Genomic DNA, 27,212 nt, shown 5'->3' with positions numbered 1-27,212 from the left:
AGCAGGGAAATGCCTGGACCCCTGCCTTCTACTTTCACTTCTGTTAACTGCCACATTCCCTTACCAAACTCTCTGTAGAAGAGATTACATGCTTCACTGTTTCACAGAGTGCTGGAGGGCAGATGGGGATCGCTCTGCACAGCGTCACAGACCAGCACCAGTTTTCTCACAGACACACACAGTTGCAGGGCCTCATGCCTTGCATTTCTCTTGGAAACCTCCACCAGTCCTGTTGGCTGCTCCAGTCTTGCCACGTCACTGGATGTTGCATGCACTGCTCCAACTGTTCAGCTCCCTGGTTCCCAGGAGATGTGTGACTTCTGACTTCTCTCATAAATGGAGGCAGCAGCTCTTAATCAGAAGCAGTGTAAGACCATAAAAGTGGTGCTGAAAATGCAAACACTCCTCTAGAGATTTGCAGTCGGCTTGCAATGCCTAGCTGGCAATCTGTACAGATATTTGAGATACACTCAATACATAAATTGCTTATCTATTCTACCACTTTAATGGAGGAACAAACATCTTTCTGGATCCTGTTCCTCTGCCATCAGAAAGGTGATTAAGGCAGAAACACACACCAGCTTCTCTTTTGGGCACCCAGCACAGCCTCAACTCACATTCTCATCCATCAGCACGGGCACAATCCCAAAGAAAGGTCTCATAGCCATAGCTGGAACGATCTCAGCTTTCTCCTCTGAAGGCCGTGGGGCAATGCAGATGCCACCAGTTTCTGGAAGAAGAATAACGAAAAACAAAATATGTGGGGTCCATCCAATGCTGGATGAAAGCAAATGCCAGCTCTTCTTAGTTAAAGAAAAGAATAGCAAAGCCACCTTGCAAGAAAAAGCCACTGGGAAGGAATTACACAACACCAAGTAGCACATCCATCTGAAAGCAGCACAGACCTGATAAACCAAGAGCTCTTTGTGAATACAAGAAAGTCTTCAACAAAAAAAAACATCTGGCAAGCCAGGATGACACCACCAAGGCCCCTTCTGTCTACAGGGGACATTGTAGCAGGTAGACAGTGGAGAGCTGCAGGCAGGTCCCCCCTGGTGAGCTCGGATCAAGAGCTACTCCTACTCCCTGTTTGCATGGTGCCTCATTCAGTGCTGGCTGCAGAAATCACTGCCCTATGTACACCAGTGACAAACCACAGAGTGTGGCCAAGCACCTGCCTCGGGGAAAGGGCAGCTCCAGAGCATCAGGATCGCCGACGTCCAGCTTAGCTCTTCAAAGACTCAGGTCCAGCTTAGCTCTTCAAAGGCTCAGAGGAGAGCAGTACGTGGTTCTACAGTGGCTGCCTTTGCACCAGACAGCCTGCAGACCCTGCAGCAGCAGCCACAACGTGTGCGTTCAACAGCCTTCCCACGCTCCCGTCCATGGCAAATCCATCAGGCACAGGGAATACCCCACTGATTCAGCCCACACGCTCTGTTCCCTACATCTGGCCCAACGTCAGCTCACAGATAAACCCATTCCCCCAGCTACCAACCAGCAACGAACGTGGGCAGCTCTAACACATACTTACACCCTTGCAGGTCCTTCTCACGCTAACAGGGCTGCCAGGTGGTGGGGGACAGTACTTACCAGCCCCATTTCCTACCCCAGAAGTGATTTGACAGGGAAAGTATAATCATGTCAGGAGATTTATCTTCCAGTGCTGTTTTTACAGCTGTCTAAGGTTAGCATGAAAAACACTTCAGGAGTCTGAATTACTATTACTACAAAGTATGAGATTAACCCACCCCTTACAGGCAGGTTGTGCTTATTTTCTATTCAAAATGGAACCTTTTAATCACCCTTTTTCATTCCTGCTGGGATGAACACTAAATCAGATTCCAACCTTAATCAGATCTTTTCTGTTCTAAAACTAATTCAGAAACACAAGAAAGAAACAAAAAGAAAGGAGCATTAGGCTTTTAAAAATACAGCTCTATAAATAAAGGTATGTCCTGCCACGTGGAGAGTGCATTCCTCTACTGGCTTTGCTGACGTTGTGAAAACTGAAACCAGGGGTTGGAAAAAGCTGATTTTGACCCTGAATTTGCATCCAGCTGCCCTGACGTAGCTATGAGGAAGGGTCTCTTTAAGGAACCCTAAGCTCCAGACTTGCAGAAAATTTTCACATGTGGCTTACACATAAAATTATTTCACATTTCATTGATGGGCATGCATCTACTTCACACGTTTCTGTTTATTTTGAAAGGGTCATCTTGAATTTTACCAGAAAAAGAAAAAATCACCCCAGACACCTGCTGTTCTCTGTTTGCACAGACAAAATCTGCATCAGAGCAGGGAACCTGATTAAACTGATGGTTACTCTTCCTAAGCCAGTACTCATTCCGAATACAACACTGCAAGCTATGTTTCTACATGGGTTTTGCCACATCCTACACATCCTGCACACAAGGCAGTAAAGTCACATTCCTGAGAGAGCTGCATGGTGGCAAGGATGCTTTAAAAATTATTTGCATGGTAAAGACCTATTTTAAACTGGTTTGAAAGTACCAATTTTAGCCACTGACATAACAGCTAGCAAGACTTCTAGGCTCTACCCTGCCCCTATGAAGTCTGTCTCGTTAGAGACAGAGCTGGCAGAAGAAAAGCTGTGCTTCCACATTACCTGTGCCCATGCTGTCACCATAGTGCAAATCCACACAGATTTTAACCAAGGACACCAGAGTCTGAGCAGGGAGGGTGATGCATCGAAACAGGCTCCCCTCTGCCGTGGGTAAATCACCTCTGGCAGCAGGCTGAAGCATGTACTCTCTGCCACCATTGTCTTCACCATCACAGATAGATTGGACTGACTACTTCGGGGGGAATCCATCTCAGAAGCACCAGCCCAGTTTAAATTGCTGTAAGATGATGCCAACAACAAAAGCTTCCGGGGCCTATTCAGAGGTGTCTTTCAAAACCAGCTTTTGTTCACAGCTGCATACAACAGCTGTACTTTTTTTATAAAACCAATGACAAAAGTAAAAATACCTAGTGTCTCTTCTGCACTGTGAAGAAAGAACTACCCCTGAAACTCAAACACAGCTTTGGTTCTATTACTGTTAATCATAGCACAGCACTACCCAATATTTTAACAGTAAGAGCCATCGGAATTTTTCATCCCTCTCATCTGCACATACCACACTACTTAAATTGCTTCTCATAATTGCTATCTCACTCATCTGCTCAGCCAAAGACTTTCAAGTGGATTCTTAAATTGCCATTTGCTGATCTTTACGCCTACCAGGCTTTATTAGCTGGCAACACGTTGCCGCTTCGGAGAGCAACACACCATAGAGGACACTGCATAAAACAGTACAATTAACAAGCTATATTGAAACTGTATACAAGAAGTGACACTGCAGGACCACAACCAGCATCCATCAAACTGTTTCTATGATCTCCTTCCACGCTCCCTTTATATTCAAATGGTGTATATAATGTTTCCAAGATTAATTTGGCTTCCCCTTCATTGGAAGCATCAACTGTGGAGAAAGACTGATTCTACTTTCTAACAAAATCAATTTCATGAATATTTATCATTATATTATGCTTCCAGGAGCTGGTAACTGTTTACCTGCAAAACTATGCCTGGATCAAGGTAAAAATCAAGCACTCTGCACTTAGAGACTGTCCAGAAAATGTTCTTTAACCTCTCACCTGACAGTTGTTGCTCCAAAAACCCAAGAGAAATACAGTTTAATATAAGATCTAACCCTGTACTTAAGACGAAATAGAAGACACTGCATGCACACTGCATGCACCAGTTAACTGAAGACAGACAAACAAAAAAAACATTAAGGCAAAAAAAGATTCTTCTCAACGCCGTCACTGTACAGTAATCAATTGCTTCTCCATGGTGTTTTATTTCAGAGCAGTGAGGAGGAAAGCGCACAGCACCTAGCCAGTCAGCTTTCCTTCTGCTCAGCATGTGAGAACCCAGATGGTTTAAGAGACCAGTAGTTGAAGTAGATAGTACTTAACGCTGCTCTGAATTCTGAGGTTGTTTTATTTCAAATCTGAAAATAAAAAGAGTCTGCAAGTCTGGTCTGGATTAAATGGAACTTGGTTGTGTGCCAGAAGCTAATTCATCACATTGACATGGGCCACAGGGATCCTGAAGAGAAAGCCTGCTAGCAGAAATAAGAATGAAATCAGGAGCACCTTGACTGGAAAGGGAATGAATATTCTGCCCAACAGCAGGTAGAAATTTAAGAGCAGGGATGGCATTTTTTTCAGCAGAGGCAGAATGCCAGCAGCTGTGCTGCATCCTTTAAGTCCATGGCTCCGTGGCAAACTGTGGTTCACGACTTGAGAAGGACGTATTGCAAGACACCTTTAGCAACTCTTGAACGCTGGTGCCCAGAAGAGAAGAGTGGGTGCTGAGGAAGGAGCTGGGAAGGACCTGCAGGACTTCTTCAAGCGCAGGGCTCCACCAGGCAGCACAGCCCCAGCTGAAGTACAGTGTTGTGGCCCCTCTCCACTGCTGGCCGGGGAGGGCAGGAGGCAGGGACCAGCTCTGCTCCAGCTGGACAGGGATCTACGAGAGCCAGTCACACTGTCCAGCAGGTCGGAAATGGAAAACAAGCCTCAACTGGTGCACACAGTGGGGCCAAGAATGTTGCCAAAACAGAAGCGCACTACTTTTTGAGGCATCAAAGGTCCAGGGCCAAAGCAGCTACAGCATACTACTTCACTCCTGGGAGAAGCTGCTTCCAGGCAGCCCTGCTGGGTGACAGCCACTGTCCCCTACCCACCTGATGCACGGCCAGCAACCCTCCACTAACGCCCTTCTAATCTGCCAGAGCAGCTGCACTAAGGTCCCTTTGACTACACAGCCTAGTTTTCCATCCTCCTCTGACCGTTCCCAGGAAGGGAAAGCACACCTTTGTACAGATTATGGCTACACGGTGCTATAAATGCCTTTCCATGTTAAGACCGTGTCAAGGTCAGTACAGTTGGATAAATAATTGAAAATGAGGTTTCTGATTCAAGCTGCCTACTCCCAGCTTTGCCCAGAAATTCAATCTCTGCCTCCTGCTTCTAGAACCAATTGAGATTTTCCAGCATTCAAAATACCAAAGAACATTTAGAGGGGAAAAGAAAAAAACCAACATTGCTATTGCTTTTATATGCTATTACATTGCTATTATGTGCTGAACTCCCCAGTGACTTTCAAAAGCTGATCAAAATGCCAGGAGGGTTTTTCTGACAGACTTGTTGGGTTGAATTGAAATGAATTAATCCTTCTCTACCCACCAACTACCTGTCAATGGTCAGAGCCCTCCACGCTCCCAGAGGATGCCTTTTACCTGTCTGCCACCATGTGTCCACGAGGGTGCAGCGCCCTTCTCCCACCACATGGTAGAACCACTGCCAAGCTTCGTTGTTGATGGGCTCTCCCACTAGACCAAAATAAGAAAGGAAGCAGCCTGAGACTCAGAGGGTTGCAGGCAGTTCATTCTCCCTTTTGGTGCACAACACCCTGAATGCATGATTTTTAAGCAGAATGCTTACAGCATTTTGCTGGGACGTGCAAAGGACTGCAACGCATTCATGTAACCGAGCACTGACTTTTTCCAGAAAGACCAAAAGGCGAGCCATAAATATCACTGAAAATAACTAATCAATGCAGGTCATATATAAGAACGTCTAGAATCCTAAATAGTGCAGGAAAATGCTGCTTGGGTCACCTACGCCAGTAAAATTCAAAGTGATGTCGTTTACCATTAGATAAATCTTTTTAGCAAAGAATGTGATCCTGCAAAATAAGCTAGGAAACAGGCAATCACACTATGGTTCAACAGCCCCAACTTCAGTTTATTTCTCCTTCTGCTGAGAAAATATCTCAGCAGACAGGGAGCCTGCTTTATCATCTGTTTTTAACCACATCCCATCTGGTCAGCTGAGCTCCTTTGGTACCTTCATTTCACCAGCTAGAACCCCTTGTCTTTTTCACATGAAGATTTCACACCCCTTACCCGATCCCAAGGTCCTCAGGGACGATCTGTCGTATTTCTTCACCCACTCTTCTCCATAATTCAGCAGCAAGCGTATAGCCGTAGGTGCTCCATAAAACTGATTAATTTTCAACCTTTGTACCACTTCCCAGTAACGACCTACAAAATCACAAACAGGCTTTTTATCTGCCTAGTACTGATGTACCACTGCAAACACTCAGCAGGAAGGTTAACGGCCAAAGCTAAAGCTATGACTACTCTGAGTACAGAGCAAAACCAATGGCAACTTTTTTTATTTTTCACCCTGGATGCACAAATGTTCCTGAATGTCATAGACACAAGTTCCAAAGAAATGGAGCTTACCTCCCGTGAGCAGGCAGGTCACACTGGACAGGTTTCTAAATCTCCTTTGCCACACTGCCATGTCTAGCCAAACCTTTGCCCACCACTTCCTCACCTGGGTCAGGGTACACTGGAGTGCTTTCAAACAGGACAGAGGTGGCTCCATTGCAGAGTGGTCCATACACAACATAGCTATGTCCCGTGATCCAGCCAATGTCAGCCACACAGCCAAAAACATCGCCTTGCTGGTAGTCAAATACATACTGCAAAGATAAATGTAAGGCCAGCTGACTTTCTGTTGGCAGGCGCACAGAGCTTAAAGGTAAGGTGCTGGACTGGACATCCAAGTGGGAGCAGGAGAGTGCACAGGGCAAATGGAGCCAGGCATGTAGGTCGGAGCAGCACAAAGGCCAGCCCAAGGTGAGGAATCAAGTCAGAGGGACCAGGACCAGAGCTTCCAGGCTCCTGACTGTTTCTGCAAACATACAGGGAGCATGACTGTACCAGCAGCTGCTCAGATTGGAGCAACAAAGCTACAGCCAAAGCCCAGAGCCCTGGATACCTAAGGTTGCCTACTCCAGGCAGTTCACACGGGACAGCTGACCCTGAACTGCCAGGAAGCTGCAGGCCTTGGAGGCTCAGACCCTTCACCAATATCAACAGGTTTACATGAGAAAGCTGAAGAAACTGAGAGGTGCCCATGAAACATTTTCTGAGAAATGTTCTTAGCTGCTCAGCTTCTCTACCAGTGTATATCGCTTTCCAGGTGCTACGCTCTCCCTGCTCATCAAATTGAAGATAAAGATCTTGGAGAACTCATTGTCTTGTCTTTTTTACGGAAAATGCTTCCCACTGTAAATCTAACTCCTCTACCACATGGTGAAGAGGTCCCGGCTCGTAAGGCAGAGTCAGCTTTATGTTTTGAATGAAAGAAAGTGGATCGGAACTAAAAGAAAACCCCATGAGTGTGTGGCGAATGCCACACGTGAGTGTGCAAAGACCACAGAGGCCACACAGGTCAGCTGATCCCTCTACCTAGGGGAGCCAATTCTCACCTTACTTTTGCAAGTGCCTTTCCCTCTCAGGCTCTGAAGTACCTCTAAAGGGACCACAGCTGCATATGGCGCCTCCCTGCATGTCTGCACCAGGGTGCAGGACCTACCTTCTGGACTAAGAAAGAGATGCCTTGGAGATTACACTGTCACTTAGAAAAGCTGACATAACAAATACCCTTCATGCAAAGAAGTCCAACACTCGCACATTCAAATCTTGTACAAATTCAACTGTGTCAACCTAAAGAAAGAAAGCCTCTGCCTGAATTGTGTGTGATTACAAACAGGGTGATACCCCTAAAGCCGGATGGAGATCTTTCACCGCAGTCCTCTCCACGTTTCACTGTTACCTTTTCACATGCAGAGCTCAGACCAGAAGCTTCAAGAAGCAGTGCCTTGACTTTTTTTCTTTTTTCATGAGGAAGAAGGTTAAAATATTTAGACTAGACCACATAGAAAAGCAGCGCAAAGGTGCAACTACAGAGCATGAATGTAATTTTCAATCTTCAGACAACAAGTGCTATGCAAAGAGGTTGTTTTAAGAGTCCAGATCCTCTCTGAAATAAAAAAGGCCAGCATGCCACTGCAAAATACTACAGTAATATCCACATTACCAATGCCAGTGAGATACTTACCAGAACCTCCTCAGCTGCATCACTTTAATGTCCACAAATTCTGGCCTGCAACACTAGCATGTTTTAAATGCAAAAGTAGCAGCATTGCAGTTTCCCTCCCTTCGTAACTCTAGGCTCTGGTTTGCATAGTATTATATTCCCCAGGAACAAATCCTGAAGATTAATTACACATTCTCAGACATTTGTCAGTTTGTTTACACCCAAGAAACCAATTGGACAGCAAACACATAATACAGCACACCTCACCAGTCCAAGCCCCTCTCATTACTACTGTCGGAAGGTAAGTGAACCTCTTCCAGAGGATGCAGCTGAGTTACCTTGTGCGTGAGAGCAGCATACAGCAGGTATCCAGCCTGGGTGTGAACAATTCCTTTAGGTTTCCCAGTGCTGCCTGAGGTATACAGCATGAAAAGCATGTCTTCACTGTCCATACTCTCTGGAGTGCATACAGAAGCTGCCTTGGCCATTTCCTAAGGAAAGAGAGGTGGTAATGACAAAAAGACTTTGGCTATATGGAGCCAACCAACACTCCATCTCCAAGTATGTCAGCAGTGTCCAGAGACAAGAGCCACTGTTGCTGCTGCCCCCTCACAAACATCCATGGATGTATCATAGGTTATATGTGCTCACCTTGTGGAAAGGTTCCTGTGGACACGTAGCATCTAGCCTTTCCACCAATACCTCTCCTAGGTGCAGAAGTCAAGGGGAATTGGCCAGATAAAATAACATTTCAGGAAAAAAATGGTAGGTCATAGCTTACATTTCAAGCCTTTACAAGCTGCTGGTAGAAAACCAAAGTGTGACTGCAAACATGAACCACACTTGACAGCAGCAGCAAGGCTGACTGGATACTGTTTAGGACCTTCCTTTTCCTTTTAAAACTGCAGTGATACAGTTAAACTGTGCGTTCTTCTCCCTTCCCTGGCCCCAGCAGTGGATGACCATCCTGTCCATTTGATCCTCAAATTCTAATTGCTCCTGCCCGTGAGAAGGAGAGTGCTTTATTCTCCTGCCTCTGTCACTCTCCTCATACTCCATTTGGCCAGGTGGGTGAGATCCTCTCCTCATCCCTACAATCAGAACCATGGGAGGGAAGGATGCAATGTCCTACTAAGCCAGAGCAAACTTTTGGTCCAGCTTGTGTGCCCAGTCCAGCAGAGGAAGGGGAAATAATGTGGTCTGAAAGAGATGCTTGTGGTCACTAAACCTTGTAGCAGCAGAGGGCTTGTCTGCCCAGACCGTAGATTTTTCAGGACGAGGCTGAACATTTTTCTTATGCATGTACAAACTTGGAATAATCATTGTGTGTTCCAGATGCTCAACATAAGGCTGTAAAAAAAGCACAGCTGGCTTGGTTCTCTCAAGCTCTGTACTGTCCTACATGAATAGTGATTCCTGCAAGGGTTATTAGGTGGCTCTTTGAAGGAATGTCTAGGTACTGCCTTTTTACAAGTACACACTGTAAACACACTCTATTTACAAGTGAACACCACCAACGGCAGGTCCAGTTGTTTAAAAGTGTCTGACAAACAAAGCTTAATAAAATATGAAGAGCTGATAGGGTCAGATGTAATTCTTAGCCTCCGAGTTACAGCAGTCCTGCTCATCTCAGGTATTTACTGTGACATTTCAACACTGCTAATTGAGACTGCCTTGCCAGTTTTTGAAACTAAGATGGAGTTCTCATATTCTCCATTACAATGTGAACTTAAATTTTGCCGTAAGCCACTGCACAAGATCTGGAAAGCACAACTGCTGTAAATATCAGTAATGTTAGAGTTCACAGCATTAATGGTTTAATTCTTGTTACGTTTCACACCCTACAACTGACAACAGGCTGAGCTCAGCTCTTGGATCACCAAAGCACCTCAGGCTGTTTACAGACTAAGGAACATCATCAGAATGTGCTTTGTGGAGTAAGAAGGAGTAAAATAATTTCCAAATAAAACCTGCCTTGTCTGTTTAACTTACCCTAGTAGTTGCTCCTATCTCATGTGACCAGCACAGGGACGCCTGAGTAATTATCTTGGCTGCACACGGGTGATTTCCAGGCATTATTACAATGAGTAGTTTCTGTTTACTGCTGCCGGCAAACTGATAAAACTACTTCTGCATTAGGCTGCAGTCCCATGTGTACCAGCTAAACAAATTAGAACAACTGTTGTTTTCTTCCCCAGGAAGCACAAGTTCTAAATATTCCCAAGCCATCACTGTCCTCCCATCATGTGGTAACCACGACACTGCCCAGAGGCTATATTAAGCTTCTCCAGGAACTTGATTATTTCTGCACTGCCTTTCAACAGTGTCCAGTCTGAGAGTGCATATGACAAACCACAATGGAGTGTCTGAACACAGTATATAACACCACCACCAATGGTTATCAGTGCACCCTGGGTCTCAGGAAACACTCATTCCTTAAATCTCAGCACTGTTTGCAAGACTACTGAAATGGAGCAGCATACCCCCTGCCCATGCTGAGATGAGTCAGACGCAGACTGAGCTGCTTCAACTCACAATCCTAGCAGACTGTAAATACAGGCAATCCATTTGAGGATGAAGATCCAGATGCCATAAGCGGCTTCTCCTCTTCATCTGCAGAACTCAAGTCCAAAAGGCAGAGATGGGGAGAAAGATGATCTAGCCAACACTCAGGCCTCAAAGGAGTTATCCAGAGTGCCAATGGGTGTCTGCAGAGCTAGGTGACTGCAGGGACATACAGATGCTGTCACTGCAACACAGCTGTATCCACTAGCCCACTGGCATTCTGTGGCAGCACGGGAAGAGCAGTACACAATGAAAACCTGTTCCAGAGGCAGCATAAAGGCTAGTCATCGCTGGCGGGTCTGGTGCAGCTACATTAGAGTGCCAAGCTGCAGTGCAGCGGCTGCTTCATAGGCTTTTAGCCCAGCACACATACGCAAGGAAAGTATGGAGGCTGCCTGATTTTCCTTGGCTGCCAATTCCTAGTGTAGCCTACAGCAGATCAAAGACCAAAGCCAAATACCAGAGTGTGCGTGATCTACGCATTCAGCAAGACTCTCATGCACATGTTCTGAACAGCCCCGCATTGGGTCTCTCAGAGATATCTGTGTTAGCTGGTCCCTACATTTATTAGTGCACCATATTTCTCTCCCCCAGCACAGTAAACATCACATACTTCAAGAAATATCACGGGAAACAGGCAAGGTTTACCAACACCAACATACCTCCTCAAGGGGAATATCATGGTCACCCATCTGGACTTCGTTATCTGTCCTCTGAGCAACAAAGACATGTTTGACGCTTGGACAGTTCTTCACAGCTTCATCCACAGTCGTCTTCAGCTGTATGATTCGGCCTCCCCTGACTCCCTGGTTGTAGGTGATAATTGCTTTGCATCCAGCTAAAAAGAGAAAGAATTAGCAGACATACCAGCCTGTCTTCAAGGCTAGTATGTGCACCCTGCTTTCATTTCTTCTGGGGATGATGTATAGGACAACACGTGTGACAAATACTCAGAACTTCTATCAATCGAAAACCATCAGTGCTGCTGACGAAAACACTTTAAAACCCGAGACCCACAGAGATTAGGGGTAGCTGGAACCTCCATAGGTTATCTAGTCCATCATCCCCATCCCAAGGCAGGGTTCACTCCAGCTAAACCATTTCTGACAGCTGCTAGTCCAATCTTCCTGAAACACTCCAATGGTAGCTCTTCCACCCTCTCCCCACCAGTCCACTCCAATGCCCATCAGGAACATGAGAAAGTCTCTCCCAATGTCTAGCCTAAGTATCACTCACTGCAATTTAAATGCCTCCATTCCTGCCTAGCAAAACCAACATGCAGAACAGTTTCTTCCCAGTTACCTGTGTTACAGTGAATACTGCTGCTTTAGTCTAACAGCTCACACACCGAAACCAGTGCAAGACTTCCTACGACCTTAGTGAACAAGCACCTTTGCCCCTCTCTTATCCTATCTCTAGGGCTGCATATAAGCGTCCGTTGCAAACTGAAGCAAACAGCACCAAACTCAGCACCTCAACTCAGAGGCGTTACCCTGCTCTGAGACACCTGCAGCCTTCTGAAACTCACCTGTACCTTGAGGGGAAACCTCCTGGAAGCCACAGCACACAGCAGCACTCTGGCAGAGCACTTCAAATGGTACCACGCTACGTTATTACAGAGCTGTGGCTGCGGAGAAATGGTTCTTTAGCCCATCACCTCCACACAAATGGCTAAAAGTGAGGGATAACTAAAACGTGTACTTGTTCTCTATAGATTAACACTAATAAAGCAGAAAAAAAAGCATGAAAATTGCTGTAAGACTTATTCCCTCACACTAGCCATAAAGAAACTGATGTGACTGCTAGGACATGAGCCACTTCACTTGCTATTTTGTTCTTCTGCTGGTATTTTTAGCATTACTTTTTACCTAATCACACTACAAGTGCTTTGGGCTAAGAACAGTTCTGTTTGTTGGTACAACGGCTAACAGAGCGGGGGCAGGCTGCCAACACTTCCAGTGCTATACATAAATCACAGTATCACAATCAAGACTGCAGAATTAGCACTGTGCAGGAGTATCAAAGAAACACTGCAATAACACTGCAAAAGAACATATCAGGCCCCATTCCTAAGCTCTGGTTTTCCCTCCAGCTTCACTGCTGTCTGCCAGTAACCCAGCGCAGACTGAATGTTAAGCGATTTATAAAGTATTTTAAGGCCAGAGGATTCTGCATCTGCTGCTAAGGAAAAGGCTCTTCACAGTACTTTGCAAAGGAGAGTGAACTGTCCCGCCAACTGAGAATGAACCTTTTCTCTTTCTGCCAAGAAAACACAGCATTGGGATATGTCTTGGAGCACTGTCCAGAGAGTTTTGTTCCCCGGTCTGCATCTACTTACAGTCTACGATCCTCCCAGCTAAGGACTCTGCGCTGAATCCAGCGAAGACCACAGTGTGAACAGCACCAATCCTGGCGCAAGCCAGCATGGCTGCCACAGACAAGGGAGACACGGACATATAGATGGCCACCTTGTCCCCTTTCTGTATCCCATATTTCTTCAGGGTGTTGGCAAGACGGCAAGTCAGATCCAGAAGTTCCCTGCGGCACAGAAGCAACCTGTTTTACGCGGGGGAGCAAAAAGAGGATGAACTTGAACCGAGCAAGGCATCGCGATCGCCTCGGGACCTTGTCATTTCAGCAGTATAGGGTACACCAGCTTTTGCATCTTAAAGAATGGTGGCCTGGGGTGCGGTGAGAGCCAGACTGCTCCTGCCATTGGGGAGAAAAGAAAAGGGGGGTAGAGAGCCACGCTTGCTGCAGAAGGACGAGCAAGCAAGAGCCGCAGGCACTGCCCAGAGCTGCCGGACTCTGGCGTGGGTAGAGCAGCCAGCAAGCCAGTGGCTGTCCTGCGGCCTCCAGAAGTCGGTGTCCATTTTAGCAATCCTTGATGCCTTTTTTACCTATGAGGCTCGGTCAGAAGCTACTGAGAACACGTGTGGGATAACACAAGATGAAATAGAAGTGTTGTCCCAAGACCCCCAGCACTGTTTATGTTGGTGAACTGCTGGAAGTGTTTCACAACTAGTACCTTCTCTTTAAATTGCAAGGGTAAAAAATGCATTTGCATGCATAAGGAAGAAAAGGAGAAGTCCCGAGACACGTGAGTGGCAGATTTTACAAGACTCTCATCAAAGCCTGATCACCCACAGCCCGAATTCCTCTATTGTCACTTCACCCTGCCATGCTGCAGACCACAACAGCCTTGCAGAACAGAGATACTACTCCGAGTAAAACCACAGCCACTCTTGCATAGAGAAACTCAGGAACACCAACAACAGGAACAAAGGCTCTTTTCTCAGGGCTTGCCGCTGCGACGTGCTGACTTAATAGCAGAAACATTCCTCTAAGGATTGAAAAAGCAGTTTGTGGGCAAGGACTTGCGCCTACACTTATTCTGATGCCTGCATGGGGGATAACACGATTGCAGGCATGCCTGGGACCAAGATGCTGTCATGAACTGAACAGCTCTGTGTGCCTGCAGTGGAAGGGCTTTGAGAAGACGACAGATAACTGCACCAGGTGAGGATTGGTCTCACACCAAGGAAGGAGGTGACCCTCATGAGGGGCTGCAGAGCACCACTTACCGGTGCCAATCATCAGCTCAGAGGAGGAGACTTGCAGAGTCCGCCAGGAATGAAAATTATCCTCTGGGTTCAGGAACTCGCCGAGTATTGAGGCCCAGAGGAGAGAGATATCTTCTACTCGCTAGTACACTCATCTTCAACCTGTCACTTCTGAACCCTTAGGGGTCTGTAAGCTATGCCACCAGGGACTCCAAAAAACTGTTAACAAACAAATGAATTTTGGGAGTCTGCATTCCACAATAAGCTGTAAAGCATGAATCTACCAATGTATCCTTATCTCCCAGAACTGGCCATAGCTGTGAAAAAACAAACAAATTAACAAAGCCAGTTTTCAGCTGGTGGCTAATCTGCAAATAAAATGAAATGTTGTTTCTGGTCCATCAAAAATTGTTTTCTTTTTTTAAATCAATGCAAGTTGGAAATAGGCAAAGCCCAAGTGCTCCACTTTGGAAATGTTGTAACAAAACCACGGGCTGAGAATAACTTGGCATCTTACTTCTTTAGGATAGAACTCCATCTGCACTGTGAGGGCATGAAGCAACACAGCCATAGAGGAAGTATGAAGACAGATACAGTGATGGCTGGAGGGATACCACTTCCCTGCAATCTTTTGGAAGAGAAGGAAAATGAGCCTCAAATCCCAGCCACAGCACTTTGTGTTATTTATCTTAAGATTATTCTTGTAGCATGAAGTAAACAGACCACTCCTGAAGCACAGGAACTCAGAGAGGTGGCCAGACACGCTCAGTGCCTGCTCTCTGGCAGTAGCTGGCAACAACTACCACCACAGAGAGGTGGCAACCCTGCAGAAAGCAGATATGGAATGGCTTTACCCCGCCCCAAATTTCCTCCTAATCCCTTACAGCTAGAGATCAGCCTAAACACCAAAGCACAACATTCAATACTTCTTCCAAAGCGATTCATGACCATGCACGTTCCTGCTATCTACATAAGTGCACAGTCTGTTAGATGTATTATCTTGCTTACTTTTAGTAAATTCATGAACCGAGCAACTGCGTGCAATAACAAATTCCCACCCAATGCTTGGTTTTGTGCCTTGTCCTAAAAGGTCACATTCTCAGGTCCAGATTTCATCCGTTGCTGCATTAGAGAAAAATATCCTATGTGGATAAGTAGTAAAGAGCCAAAACAAAACTAAGCTGCTCAACGGCAGAGCATAGGAAGTGAAACAAGCCCCAGACAGCCACTTGTGAGAAAGCAAAATAAAAACCGCTTATCTGTGATGAAAAATACCCAAGTGCTTTCAGAGCTGCAGCCTCTTTCTCCTGAACAGAAATGCCAGAAGATCTCTGGCTAGGGCATCCTTTCTGAGCAGCTCCATGGTTCGCTTGCTTACTCAGGACTCGGTGACCGTGATGGAAGAAGCTCTCATTGTTTTTTGATGATTAACCCCAATTTAACATTTGCTTAATGAGAGTGTGTGAGCAAGCCGATAGACAATAAGAACCAAGTCTTTACCCCCAGATCCATTTGCTTTGCCTTCTCTTCTTTGTGCTCTGAAAGGCTGAGATAGGAAGGCCTCAGAGGTCCCTTGGTGGTGCAGCACATGGGGGAACAGACACAAAGGCAAAAAGAAGGTGAAGCCAAGAACTCCAACAAAGAAATCCACAAATCCCTGAGCATCAGGTGTGTCTTCTGGCCCCTGTAGCAGCAACTCAGGCTTCCCCTCCAGCTCAAGAAAGGGAGTTAGCAGAAATGGTGTGTCAGGAATCCTTCCCTTGACTCCCTCACTGCTTCACACACACTTTGCTATCTAACAGGCATGCGATTAGCACATGCCAGCAGGTTACACATTTCCAGTACTTAACCTAAACATGTCTCAGGGTGGAACAAGCACCCTGCAAGGTCACTGGCCCGCAGAACTGAGTGGGACAAACCTAAATGGACTGAGCAGGAGGAAACCATGGCTGTTACCCTCTCCCTGGCACTGCTGCCAAGCTCGGTGTTGCGGTCCCTCCAGCACACAAGGTTAGAAGAGCCAAGAGCAATTCTGGCCTCAAGCCCAGCATCGCCCCACCCTTGGCACAGATGCAATGCCACCGAACGCTGGCGGGCCGTGCACGGGGAAGGACCTGCCTCCCATCCACACCCATGAGGTGTGTTGGTAGCAAGGCTTATCTACTGAAAATATACATCAGACACTGAACAGAGCTAGACGCGGTCACCCTGGAGGCGGTGAGAGTGCAAAAGAAGGCATCTTCACTTAGCTTCTGCCTGCACTGTCACATGGGGTTTGGAAAAAGGGTAGAGGAAGCAGAGGCTTAGAGTGAAAACGTCTACCCTGAAAGGGCTCAGCTGTTGCCAGTGAAGGACAGAGGGTGGCCAGAGGCTCGGAGCAGATGTGCACTGCTTCTGCAAACCACAAGAAGAGGGAGAAAGGCAAAATCCCCAGCGATGCTTGTAGTGTTGCCGCCTGCCCGCACGCCAAAGGATTTCCGTGCAGCCGCCCAAGCAGACGGTGTGGAGCAGGGCACTACACTGAGCAGAGACAAGCAGGAAAACCACTGGAGACAGACAAAGCTGTGGCGCACATGGAGGGTCCCAGGGTGCCCAGCTCCCTGCACGCAAGCCAGGCAGACAACAGGAGGATCTCAGCAGAGCCACTGCAGGAGAAGGAAACGTGCCGCAACGAAAGGAAGCGCCCGGCCCCCTCTGCACAGAGACAGCTGAGAAACTGCAAAGTCAGTTCATGGTGCAACGGTCTGCAGAGCCTCTGCAAAAGCAGATTGTAAGAGCTGAGAGCAAATAAAAGAGCAAAGTGGGCAGCAGAACGCCAGTGGGTAAAGTATCAGGGTGGAGCTGAGAAACGGGGAAGCAGCAGCCAGTTGGACCCAGGAGGCGAGGCCGTCTGCACAGAACAAGGAACAGTATATATAGTACGTGCTTTTAAAACAAAGCAAGCCAGGGAGATGGTAGGCGCATTAATGAACATAGGCAGGGAAGGACTTGCTTTTGGAAAATGTTATCTTCAAACTGAAAATGCGGATAAGTCCAACCCATTCATTGTACTGCAGGTGTGAGGGTAGATAGATGCTGAACGTGGATTTCACACGAATTTACCCATCCCAACCATGCACCTCCAAAACCAGAGGGAAGCACCATCTTACCCCAGTGACATGCCTGCTCATGGTGCAGTTGACACACTGACAGGCTTCAAACACCATGCACAAGAGCTCTGGGGAGAGCCAGTTCTCCCGCTGTGCCGGCAGGAAATCTGAGCAGCCCACTGATTTCCGTCAGCTTTGGAGCAATCCCTTTGTATAGCTGTTTCATGTCACAACCTGCTGGAAAACCATCTCCTTTCAGAGACAGAGCAGTCTGCTCCTGTCATTTCCCTACAGCCCTGTAACATGGCACTGCCATGGCAAGCAACGTGTCACACACTTTGTACAGAGTTTGCAAGGTCTCAGCTAGTGATGATCACTCTGTCTGAGCTCTTCTTGAACTACCTGCAGCCTGTTTTGCCTGGTTTAGCTGTAACAGTGATTCTTCTAACTGACCAGGTAACCATGGCTAATTTTTTTATGCTACCATCATGCGTTTACAACCCTAACATAATGAGGTAGTGTAAACAAATACAGGCCTGGTATGATAAGAGGCCTTGAGAAATAGAGGCACAGGACGTGGCATGAAGGAGAACAGATGTGGGACAAGTGATGGAGGACAGGCTGGCACTGGTGGCCCCATGCTGCAAATGACCTGTAAAACAAAATGTGCACCTGACACTGGACAAAAGTGGTGTCAGCGGTAACCAACAGGACCTCCTTCTTTCTTTTTCTGTAATAATTAGATCTTGACTAATAAGATTAGAATGTTAAGCGTTCAATTATACTAAGAATAAACTCTTGGCTCTCTCCACATAAGGTGTGCTGCCTTTTTGCCTGTAAACAAGACTTTGAGCATTAACACTGTTCTCTTTTAGAGACTCATCACCCTTTATGCAGGCATCTCCTCGGCTATCACAGCATCACTTCTAAGCACAAGACCTGCAAGGCTGGCCCTCCAGCAGAGCTAGCAGATCACTGTTCAGGCCAGTACTTCTGTTTAATCTAGCAGACGCAGCATTTCTCTCCCTATCCTTACAACATCTCTGTTCAGAAACTACCAGACCATATTTTTCCCAGATCCCTCCCCAGATACAGTGGTGCCTCTGTTTCCAAAGCCCATCGCTCAATGTCTGGAACAACGACTCCTATAAAATCCACCACCAACACATGGCATTTCTCCGACGCATTTTAGGGATGCCTGGCAGAAACATTTTTCCAAGAAGTCTGATGCTATCTTTTGCCACAGCAAGACAGCCTGCAGCTTTCTAAACAAAGGAAGCCAGTTCTTTTTACATCCAAAAAAATCGCATCAAGACCTTCTTTGGGAAGCAGCCCTTTGCAGAGCATTTCTAGACATTTTCCTAATCTATTCAATGCCATATATGGGCTTTGACAGCGCCTGTTTAGGAGGCTCGGCACAAGCCATGTTCTCTGCTGTCTCAGCATTACAGCTGGGTTGAGTATCTCTTGCAGCAAACAGTTTACTTCCTGGAACCACAGTTTGGATCAGGCTGAAACTATTTGAAAACTCATGTCAAATGCCCCGAACAGGTTAGCGTAAAAAGAAAAAAAAAAAAAAACACAAAACAAACAGAAAACCCCAGATCTGGGCATCTCTCAGCCCAGCACCCTTATATCTCACCTCCTAGCTGTTGCTCTACATGAATTACTGTGTTCAAAGTGTGCCTCTATACCTTGCGATCACAGCACCACGGACACTATCATTTGAGATGTGGTTTCAAGTCCCCTGGGACACAGCAGATCTTCACACCCATCCTTTCTGCCTGGGTCAACATTCTGGCCACAAGGATAATGCACAAACCTATTCACCCTTCACTGCAGCTTCTGTGACAGTGCCCTAGTTTAACCTTTCATTTCCCTAACTTTTTGCTAAATAGAGAAAAGATGTGTTTCCTTTTTTTCGCCAAAAGGAAAATTCAACTTTTTTCCCATTTTAGTGAGAATAGCTGAAAAATATAAAGCTCAACGTGAGGCTTTTTGGCTGTAGGTTCAATTGCTAAGCCAAGGACAATTGTCCAGCCTTCCTGCAGATATCCTGAACCCAAGGCAAGGAAAACCCCTTGTGACCTCTTTCAGCTGAGAAAATGAAAGGTCCCTGAGCTGCCTTGCATGGGGAAAGCCGAAAGCCTGGGCAAGATTACTTGCAACTTCAACTTAGGAAGCCAACACTGGAAAGAAGGAAAAGAGTTTGCTGTCAATGAGAGACACCTTCCACATTTCACAGCCTGGTGAGTCCCCACACAGCTTCCAGCTGCAGTCTTCACTGTGATCTCTAATACAATTTCAACCATTTCAGTTCAGGCTGAGGAACCACCATCTGCTGGCTTGTTAAAGGCATAGCTGCAATGTGGCTAATGAAGATGTCCAACCACTTCTCTCCCACCTACCTAGGACCCTAAGAAAAGCTACCAAGGACCCTAATTTCTGGCCCCTCAGCTTCTGCTTTTCACTCCCTACTTTGTAGTTTGCATTTTGAACATTCCTTCTGCCTACAACATTTTCTGCACCGGAACAAGCTCCTTTGTAAATTAAAACCCTTCCACTGAGACCCAACCTGCAACCCTTTGCAAAAATAAGTTAGCTAACATGTACTGTTGCCCACTTCTTTGCACAGTTCCCTTTGGCAATATCCATAGGATTTTGCAGTGCTAGGAAACACTGGCTCACAGGTGGCTAAATTGTAGAGACAGTGGTAAACAAGGGAACACCAGAGAGAATAAATAACCCATGTCGGACAGGGGGAGGTCTGGCATAACTTTAGCTGCTGTCTTTAATATTCCCTGTTGCTGAGCTTACAGAAGCTGCAACCCAACAGCTTCAGCCACCAACTCTGCCTGCTTGTACAAGGCACTTGATAATATAGTGCCCTTTAAAACCCACGGCTCAGCAACACATTGGGGAATTCCTTTGCAAGGTTTCAAAGCTCCTGGGCCCTGACAACATCCACAGAGCAGGACAAAACACTCCCAGCCGGGTTGGACCCTTCCGCCAATAAATTCAGCTGGCTGCTCACAGCAGTACACTCCTGTGGGTTAACTGCTACTTTGCCACTGTCCTACCACTGAGTTTAGCCTCCAGAGAGCCAGACCTCTTGATAACAGATTGCCATGATCTGTCTCCACTTTGCTGACTGCAGCCACCAAATCCCAGGAGGGCTGAATGCCCTGTTGTCACAAAGCAGTAAAAAAAACAAAGTCTCCTGCCTTCCCATTCAAAACTGGAGATAAATTGAAACTTAGCTGAATTTCTGCATGATAAAGAGGAAATCCAGAGAAAGGAAAAAGCACAAGAGGGGCCAGGGAACTTTTCCCCCCCCAAAATGCTGAGTTGCATCAGCTAGAGAGATGGCACAAAACTCAGCAGTGAAAAAGATCATCACAACTGAGCTTGTAAGGGCAGCAATCATCATTCAAGCAAAACTGAAATGTTTCACCCATGGCTTTGTTTATCTTTGCCAGTAAGGAGATGTTTGGACTCCTCTCCTAGCACAGAGCACTTGAACTCAGCTGCATAAACACAACCCACCCTGCTGACAAGCATGTATAGGGATGTAGGCTGACATAGGCACAGCCCCATCAGCTCTTTGCCCACTACCAGCTAGGCAGTTAGTGGGGCAGCAGACGGAAACAGAGGCTCTTGCTTCTCCCAAGGATGAGCAAGCTGGGACAGGACTTTTCGATGAAGCTGCATTTCTTGCCAATGCATGGCAGAGGTCCTGCTGATCGAGGATTTCCCCTTCTTCGGGGAGGAGGAGCCCTTTTCCCGCACAGCCACCTGCTTGCTTTATGGGAACGGGGCCAGCACTCAGCTGTTTTCTTGCCCCTGACAGCTCCCCAGAGAAGGGAGAGCACCCACACCAGCAGCTGCATCTTTCCTTGTGCCACCCAGGGCTTATCTATAAAGAGAAGAAGCTCACAGCAGCAAGCTTAGCAAAGTAGATAATACAAAAAACTGGTGTCTTGTATTTCTCTGCATGTAAGCCCTGGACACCTCCCAGCTGAGATTCCAGGACCTTCCTCAAAGCTGGTCCATTAGGGCAGTGGCCAAATTAAAGCCTTTACCTTCCTAGCGCACAACTTTAAGGCTGCTGTCTCATTAACAGCACATCCAAATCCTAAGGAAACAGGCACAACTCCTCTGCCATGGACACCAGAGTTTGGGTCCTTCTCATATCCAGCATCCCTCTCATTCCCTCTTTACACTGGGGCTGTCCTGCACTGAGGCTGGCATGCAGAGACCACCCTGCTACAGAAGGCTCTTGGACGATTACTCAACCAGCATCACAGCTTCTGGGCCACCTCTTTTTCTAATATGCTTTGCCTCACAAAAATTCTAGCTAAAACAAGATGCTACTGCAAAAAGTTTTCAGCTAAGCTCAGCCTCAAAGGGAGGTCAGTGCCACCACACCTTGGAAAACCTTACTGCCCCATTTAAAACCTTTAAAAATGCAGCCCAAAGACCACGGAAAGGGCAAAACTTTTGATTCTCTCCTTGTGTACACACCCATATAATATCGCTGTTTTCAACAAAGCTATTTCTGGCTTAATGAGAGAAGCAGAGAACCAAGTGACCTGTTTACCACGTCATAGGACCAAAGTCTCTTGAGAAACTGCATCACTCGAATGCAGTCACATCTCCAAGAGTATCAGGCAGAAACAAGAACATGGCTCTCAAATACAAGGAGAAGTTTGAAAACAGAGGTTGCCAACTTGCCTTTCATTTGCATGTTCTTCCTTTGGGTTGCTAGTTAGTGTATCTTTGTAAGGCTGCGCAAAGAGGGATTCAGTTTTCAGATGTGAATTACTTCTCTTCAAGCCACACAATCACAAATCCACAGGATGAAAATGTGCTTTCTTCCAAATACATTTTGGCATGGCCAAGAGAAAAACAGTTCTGTTGCTGTTCAGAAAGGTCTTCTCATATCTCCAGAGATCCCAAGAAGACAGTTTGAGGGTCTGGAGCAGCTCAGCACATTTCAAGTAGCACAATCTGAGGGGGAGGCTAGAGTTGCCTCAAATGAGGCTGTGCTGATGGGATGCTCTCCTTCTTAGGTTAATAAGAGCACAATTCCCACCTGTGACCTACCCCCAGTTTCACACCTGGGACACGAAGAGAGCAGTGAAAGTACATACACCACCCCAAACTCTGGGAGAAACCTTCAATTCCATCTCCTTTTGTACCACCAGAATGGCAAAAGCAAAACTCAAAGCATTTAGCCAAGCTACCCAGCTGGTTACAACACATTTACATCACAACATGCCTACATAGCCTGTCAAATAACAATACCAAGATTAAAACCAATCCAGCCAGGACTCGGTATCATGCCATTGACCATCAACGCAAGATATTTGCACCAAGACATTTGCTGCTGTGCTGAAACCAAAAGCTGCTCACAGAAATTTTCCCATGAATGCTTCTAACAAGCAAAAAGAAAACTGGCAGGTGAGAACATAAGCCAGAGAGAAGAAACAAGCCTTCCTCTTCTAAAAGCCCCCACGTAGAGAGGGAATCGCCAGGCAGGCCTGATTAACGCCATAAGCAGAAGATGATGCCAGATCTCAATCTGAAATTTTCAGCAGCCATCAGTAACTTACATCCACTGTACCTCTCACCCTGTAATAAGTTTATTATACAAGTGCCTAAGATCAGGGAGCCCTCTCCGTGAAGAACCCGAGGGAAAAATGTCATTTCTCGGTGGTAACACGCCTGCGTTTTTCAGGAGCTGTCTCACCATGACACCCCAACCTAGCCGCAGCACTGCAGCTGCACGTCCTGTGCGCTGGAGCACCTTGGGAGAAAGCAGAGTCTCACATAGGTCCGATTTCAGAGCAGCAGCTCTTCTCCCCGCCCCACCACATTGCCAGGCATCGTAAAGCATTGTGAGAAGGTGCCATACCTGTACGTGACATGCACTGCAGTGCCAGGCTCATCTCTCTCCCAAATCAAAGCCACTCTGTTCGGAGACTTTTCGACGTGTTGATCCAAGCAATTTACTGTAAGAAAACAGAGCTTTTAAACAAAGCCTGATCATATGCAACGTGCTCTGTAAACTCAGCTTGGTCAAGCGTAACAGCAAGCTAGCGTAAGATGAAACATCATTTGTTCGCTAGCTAGCCACATGCTCATTTATAACACTGAAAGTGACAGCATTTGTAGCACTGGTAAAGCTGTCCTTTGCTGTATCTGTAGTATGCAAATACTACAAATACTATACTTAATTGGTACAGCTGCCTTAAGAAATGGCATCACTCAGCTGATTCAGCTCAGCTTAGCTCCACTGGCTAAACTTAAACCAGCCCAAATCTCAACCCTGCTCCCAGCAGCACAAAGACAAGACACTCTTTTGATGTTTTTGCTCCCTAGAGCAGCATTTCACTACATAAATCCGACAGACTGTCTTATCCAGCTTGCATTTTTAGCACTGCATCATTTGAATTTTCTAATTAAAGCTTATGTGAAACACTTTTATTCCAGGGTGTAACAGAAGAGCTGAATCTCAGCTAACTGAAAATATCTAAAACTTTAGGATCTAGGGTAAAATCACAGAGCACAGACACCTACACATTACCAGACATCTGGGAAAGATGAGCATATCTCAAGCTGTGTACTACACCTCCTAAAACTTAAAGGTTTACCAAATTACCTTTTGAAGGTGCATCTCTCCCCCCAACAACTCGAGGTGGAGGAAACCTGAACAACTACGTGAGATGCTCAAGTGGACTTAGGGAGAGCACCCACACTGAAGAAGCTTATAGAGAATCCACCCAAGAAACCTGCCTGCACGTTCAGTAGCAACTTGCCTGATGGTTAGAGATTAACTTGTAAAGTATTAATTCTAAGCCTAAACTACGCTTACTTATTTCGTTATAATCTTCCAAATGCAGTTACTTTATTCCAATAGACAACTATTAAAAACCAGTCAGGCACACTGCTGTGCATACAACTCAGAGAAAACCCTTAAAAAATTGTTGAGTATCAGATCATATTTCCTGGAAACGTTAATACTGGCGGGGGAGGACTTCATTTTTTCCAGATAAACTAAGTGCAAGGAAAGCTGCCTATTGCTGTCACAATTTGTGAAGTTTAAGTAAACTGCAGCCCAGGAGTCAGCTTCGGCTGTTTTATGGTCACTGCTGATTTACACAGAGCGTGGGAATGAGCCCCTAAAGGTGCAAATCCCTCAGAATTCAGCATATTTCATTACAAGAACAACACTCAATCTCAAAAATATGAAAAAGCACTCTTCAGCTGTTTAAAGTCTTTTATATTTTAATGTAAATCTCTGCAGCAATACTATAAAAATAAAGGAGATAAAGCCATTCCTTAGGCCACCCTAATATGATACGGGAGGACAAAAGCTCTAAGGGGAATGCTTTAAGCAGTTATACACTGGTTCCCTCTGCCATCTGTCCGTAGGTAATTGGATCTGCTGCGGCTTGGTCTGCGACCCTTAACAACTCCCACCTCCAAGCTCATCGCAGCAACACCCTCACACATTGCACCACACTACAGTAAATCACATTAACGGGGATTCATTGCCCAAGCAGCACTTCTTACTCATGAGCAGCCATACCAGCCTTCAGAGGGAATTTCTGTTGCAGCGAGCCCCAGCTGAGCCAAGTGAGAGCTTTAGCTCTTTGCTCAGTAAGAACTGGCAGGTGAACCAGGGCCAAATGCTATTATTTCCTTCCTGATCTTAGGCTTACAAGAGCCTTTTGCTCATTTTACAAAATAGAATTTAGTGACCTTCCCCTTACTACTATATCCTAATGGTTTCTCCATATGTTTTCTTGCCTCCTCAACAACGCTTGGAAACAATTCATTTTGGTAAGACATGCTCCTGAGAACCCAGTGCCCTGGTTGGAAGTGGTTAGCCGGATTATTGTCCTGGCCAGGAGTTACAGTGCAATAAACCCAGAAGCGCTGAAGCTCGCAATTGCCCCAGATCCTACCACAAGGTCTCCCCAAGCAAAAAGCAGCAGATGACTCAGTTGCCTGTGGTCCAGCTGTGTTGGGAGATGGGGACACAGGCTGCTCTGCATCAGGGACCTGAACTGTTGCCATGTTTCTGTAACCAGTGTTCAAATCAAGAGATCAAGGGACAAAACCAGAGCCTTCTAGCAGAAAACCAGCCACTCGGCTGTGGCCGAGTACCATCTTGACTGTGCTTTAAAAGAAGAAAACCATCAATAGCAAAACTGTTTAATTCTGTGCATCTGTGTTTCAGAGGTCTACGGTTTCTTTTTACCTATGCAAAGAAAACTAAGTAGCATTTAGTGCCTGCTGAAGAGCCAGATGCAAGACATGACCTAAAATCAGGCCCAGCAATATCTGAATTTCAGACACCTGACCCACAGGGGATCTAGAAGAAGGTGCTGATCCCACTCTACAGAGGAAAGAAACAGGTCCCTGAAAGTCTCTGTGCTCAGCCAAGATCTTCCTTTCGACAGGAATCAATGAAAACAGAAGTCTGGCTACAACCCCTCTGATTGCTGGGTGCTGGAAGCAGGGCTGTACACACACCTCCATCAACTTGGGATTCACTGCTGGGAATTGTCTCCTGTGAGGAGATGCTTCCCTATGTCATCTGGAAGACCTGAGGAAGATTTGCTCTTTTGCTGCAAAAAAAGGTGGCCAGACAGGTTATGGTGATCAAGCGGTGGCAATTCCAGCGCTCTCCCAGTAATGGGAAATGAAGGTAAGAAACGTACATCCCTGTTAAAAGACTTTGCCACCGAGTTGTACCCCGGACGGGGCTGGGGCTTACTCCCACCAGATGAAGCAGAGCCACGGCACAGAAGAGCCTTCATGGCAGATACGGTGAAGTTGGAGGAAAAGACCAAGCCCCTCGTTTAAGACAGAAAAGAAGCAGCAGCTTCCCCCCGATAAAGCACTGGGGTTCGCACCATCCCCCACCTTCGGTTCACCTTTGCATCGCCACTGCGGAGCCCACCGTGGGCCCAAGCGGCACCGTGCGGCCGGCCTTGAGGCCGGCACGGCCAGCGTCGAGGCATCCCTACCGGCGTGGCACCGGGGAAGCCGCGCTCCAGGTGTCAGGGCTGCCAATGGGTACCCCCAAAGAAGGGCTGAGCGGCCGCTGGGGAAGCAGAGCCAGGGCGAGAGGCTTAGCCGGGTTCATCCCCACTTCCCAGGATTTTTCTCCCTGCTTCCCAAGAGCGCTTCGCAACACCCGGCGGACGCGCCCCCAGCGCCGTTCCGCCAAACTCCTCGGTTTTTCCCTCAGAAAAGGAGCGCTGGCGAAAACTACCCCAGCGGGAAGGCCCTCGGCAGGCCGCGAAGGCAGAAGCGGGCAGCCCCCGGCGGGACGGGCCCTCAGGGCGGCGGGGGATGCCCGGGGGGGACACGGACGCCTTACCCGAGACGTTGAGGCGGCCACCGAGGAACCAGCGGGCGGCGGCGGGCTGGCCGACCTGGCAAGCCGTATGGAAGGGGCTGTCCCAGCGTAGCACCCCCCTCGCCACCTCTGCCCAGAAACCGGCTGGGTCGCGGGCCGCCCGCTCCTGCCAGACCCCGTAGGCGCCGGGCGGGACGGAGACGGGACCCTCCGCGCCGCTGAGGTAACGCCTGGCGCTGAGCGGGAGCCGTCCCGGTGGGAGAGGGCGCCTGAGGGCTCGCAGCACCCCCGCTCCCGCCGACGCCATCGGGGCACGGCCCTGCGCCGCCGTCGGGGCCCCGGCACCGCCCCCGCCGCCGCCGCCGGGAGAGACCGCCCGCGGGGAGGGGCTGCCCCACAGCCGGGCGGCTCCGGGAGCGGCCCCCCGCGGCCCGCGGACCCGCGGGTGTCCCACACGCCTCGGGGCACCCCCGCACCCGCAGGGCCCGGGAGCGGCCCCGGAGGCACCCCCGCACCGGCATGGCCCCGGGAGAACCCCAAGAGACACCCCTGCACCCACAGGGCCCGGGAGAACCCCAAGAGACAACCCTGCACCCACATGGCACTGCGAGCACAACAAGAGACACCCCTGCACCCACAGGGCCCGGGGGA

The 27,212-nt window shown here is 47.5% G+C and overlaps 1 protein-coding gene across 2 annotated transcripts in view; it reads right to left on the bottom strand.

The window, feature by feature from the left end:
* ACSS1 (acyl-CoA synthetase short chain family member 1) overlaps positions 1–26,885 on the bottom strand; it is a 36,857-nt gene extending 9,972 nt beyond the window's left edge. Inside the window, exons 1-9 of one of the 2 annotated variants that reach the window (XM_075042394.1) lie at positions 26,583–26,885; positions 23,103–23,199; positions 12,872–13,089; positions 11,196–11,371; positions 8,307–8,459; positions 6,418–6,565; positions 5,982–6,119; positions 5,313–5,405; positions 618–730 (exon numbers count right to left, since the gene is read on the bottom strand). In XM_075042394.1, coding sequence (XP_074898495.1) covers positions 618–730; positions 5,313–5,405; positions 5,982–6,119; positions 6,418–6,565; positions 8,307–8,459; positions 11,196–11,371; positions 12,872–13,089; positions 23,103–23,199; positions 26,583–26,868 — 1,422 coding nt within the window. In that variant the 5' untranslated portion in view covers positions 26,869–26,885. The remainder of the gene's footprint in view (positions 1–617; positions 731–5,312; positions 5,406–5,981; positions 6,120–6,417; positions 6,566–8,306; positions 8,460–11,195; positions 11,372–12,871; positions 13,090–23,102; positions 23,200–26,582) is intronic. The other variant, XM_075042395.1, reaches the window with a different exon arrangement.
* Between the last annotated feature and the right edge of the window lie 327 nt (positions 26,886–27,212).

This window comes from Buteo buteo, chromosome 12 (genome assembly GCF_964188355.1).
Source record: "Buteo buteo chromosome 12, bButBut1.hap1.1, whole genome shotgun sequence".
NCBI lineage: Eukaryota > Metazoa > Chordata > Aves > Accipitriformes > Accipitridae > Buteo > Buteo buteo.
Note: the sequence above shows the minus strand (reverse complement) of the source record. Positions and strands in the feature narration are given on the sequence as shown.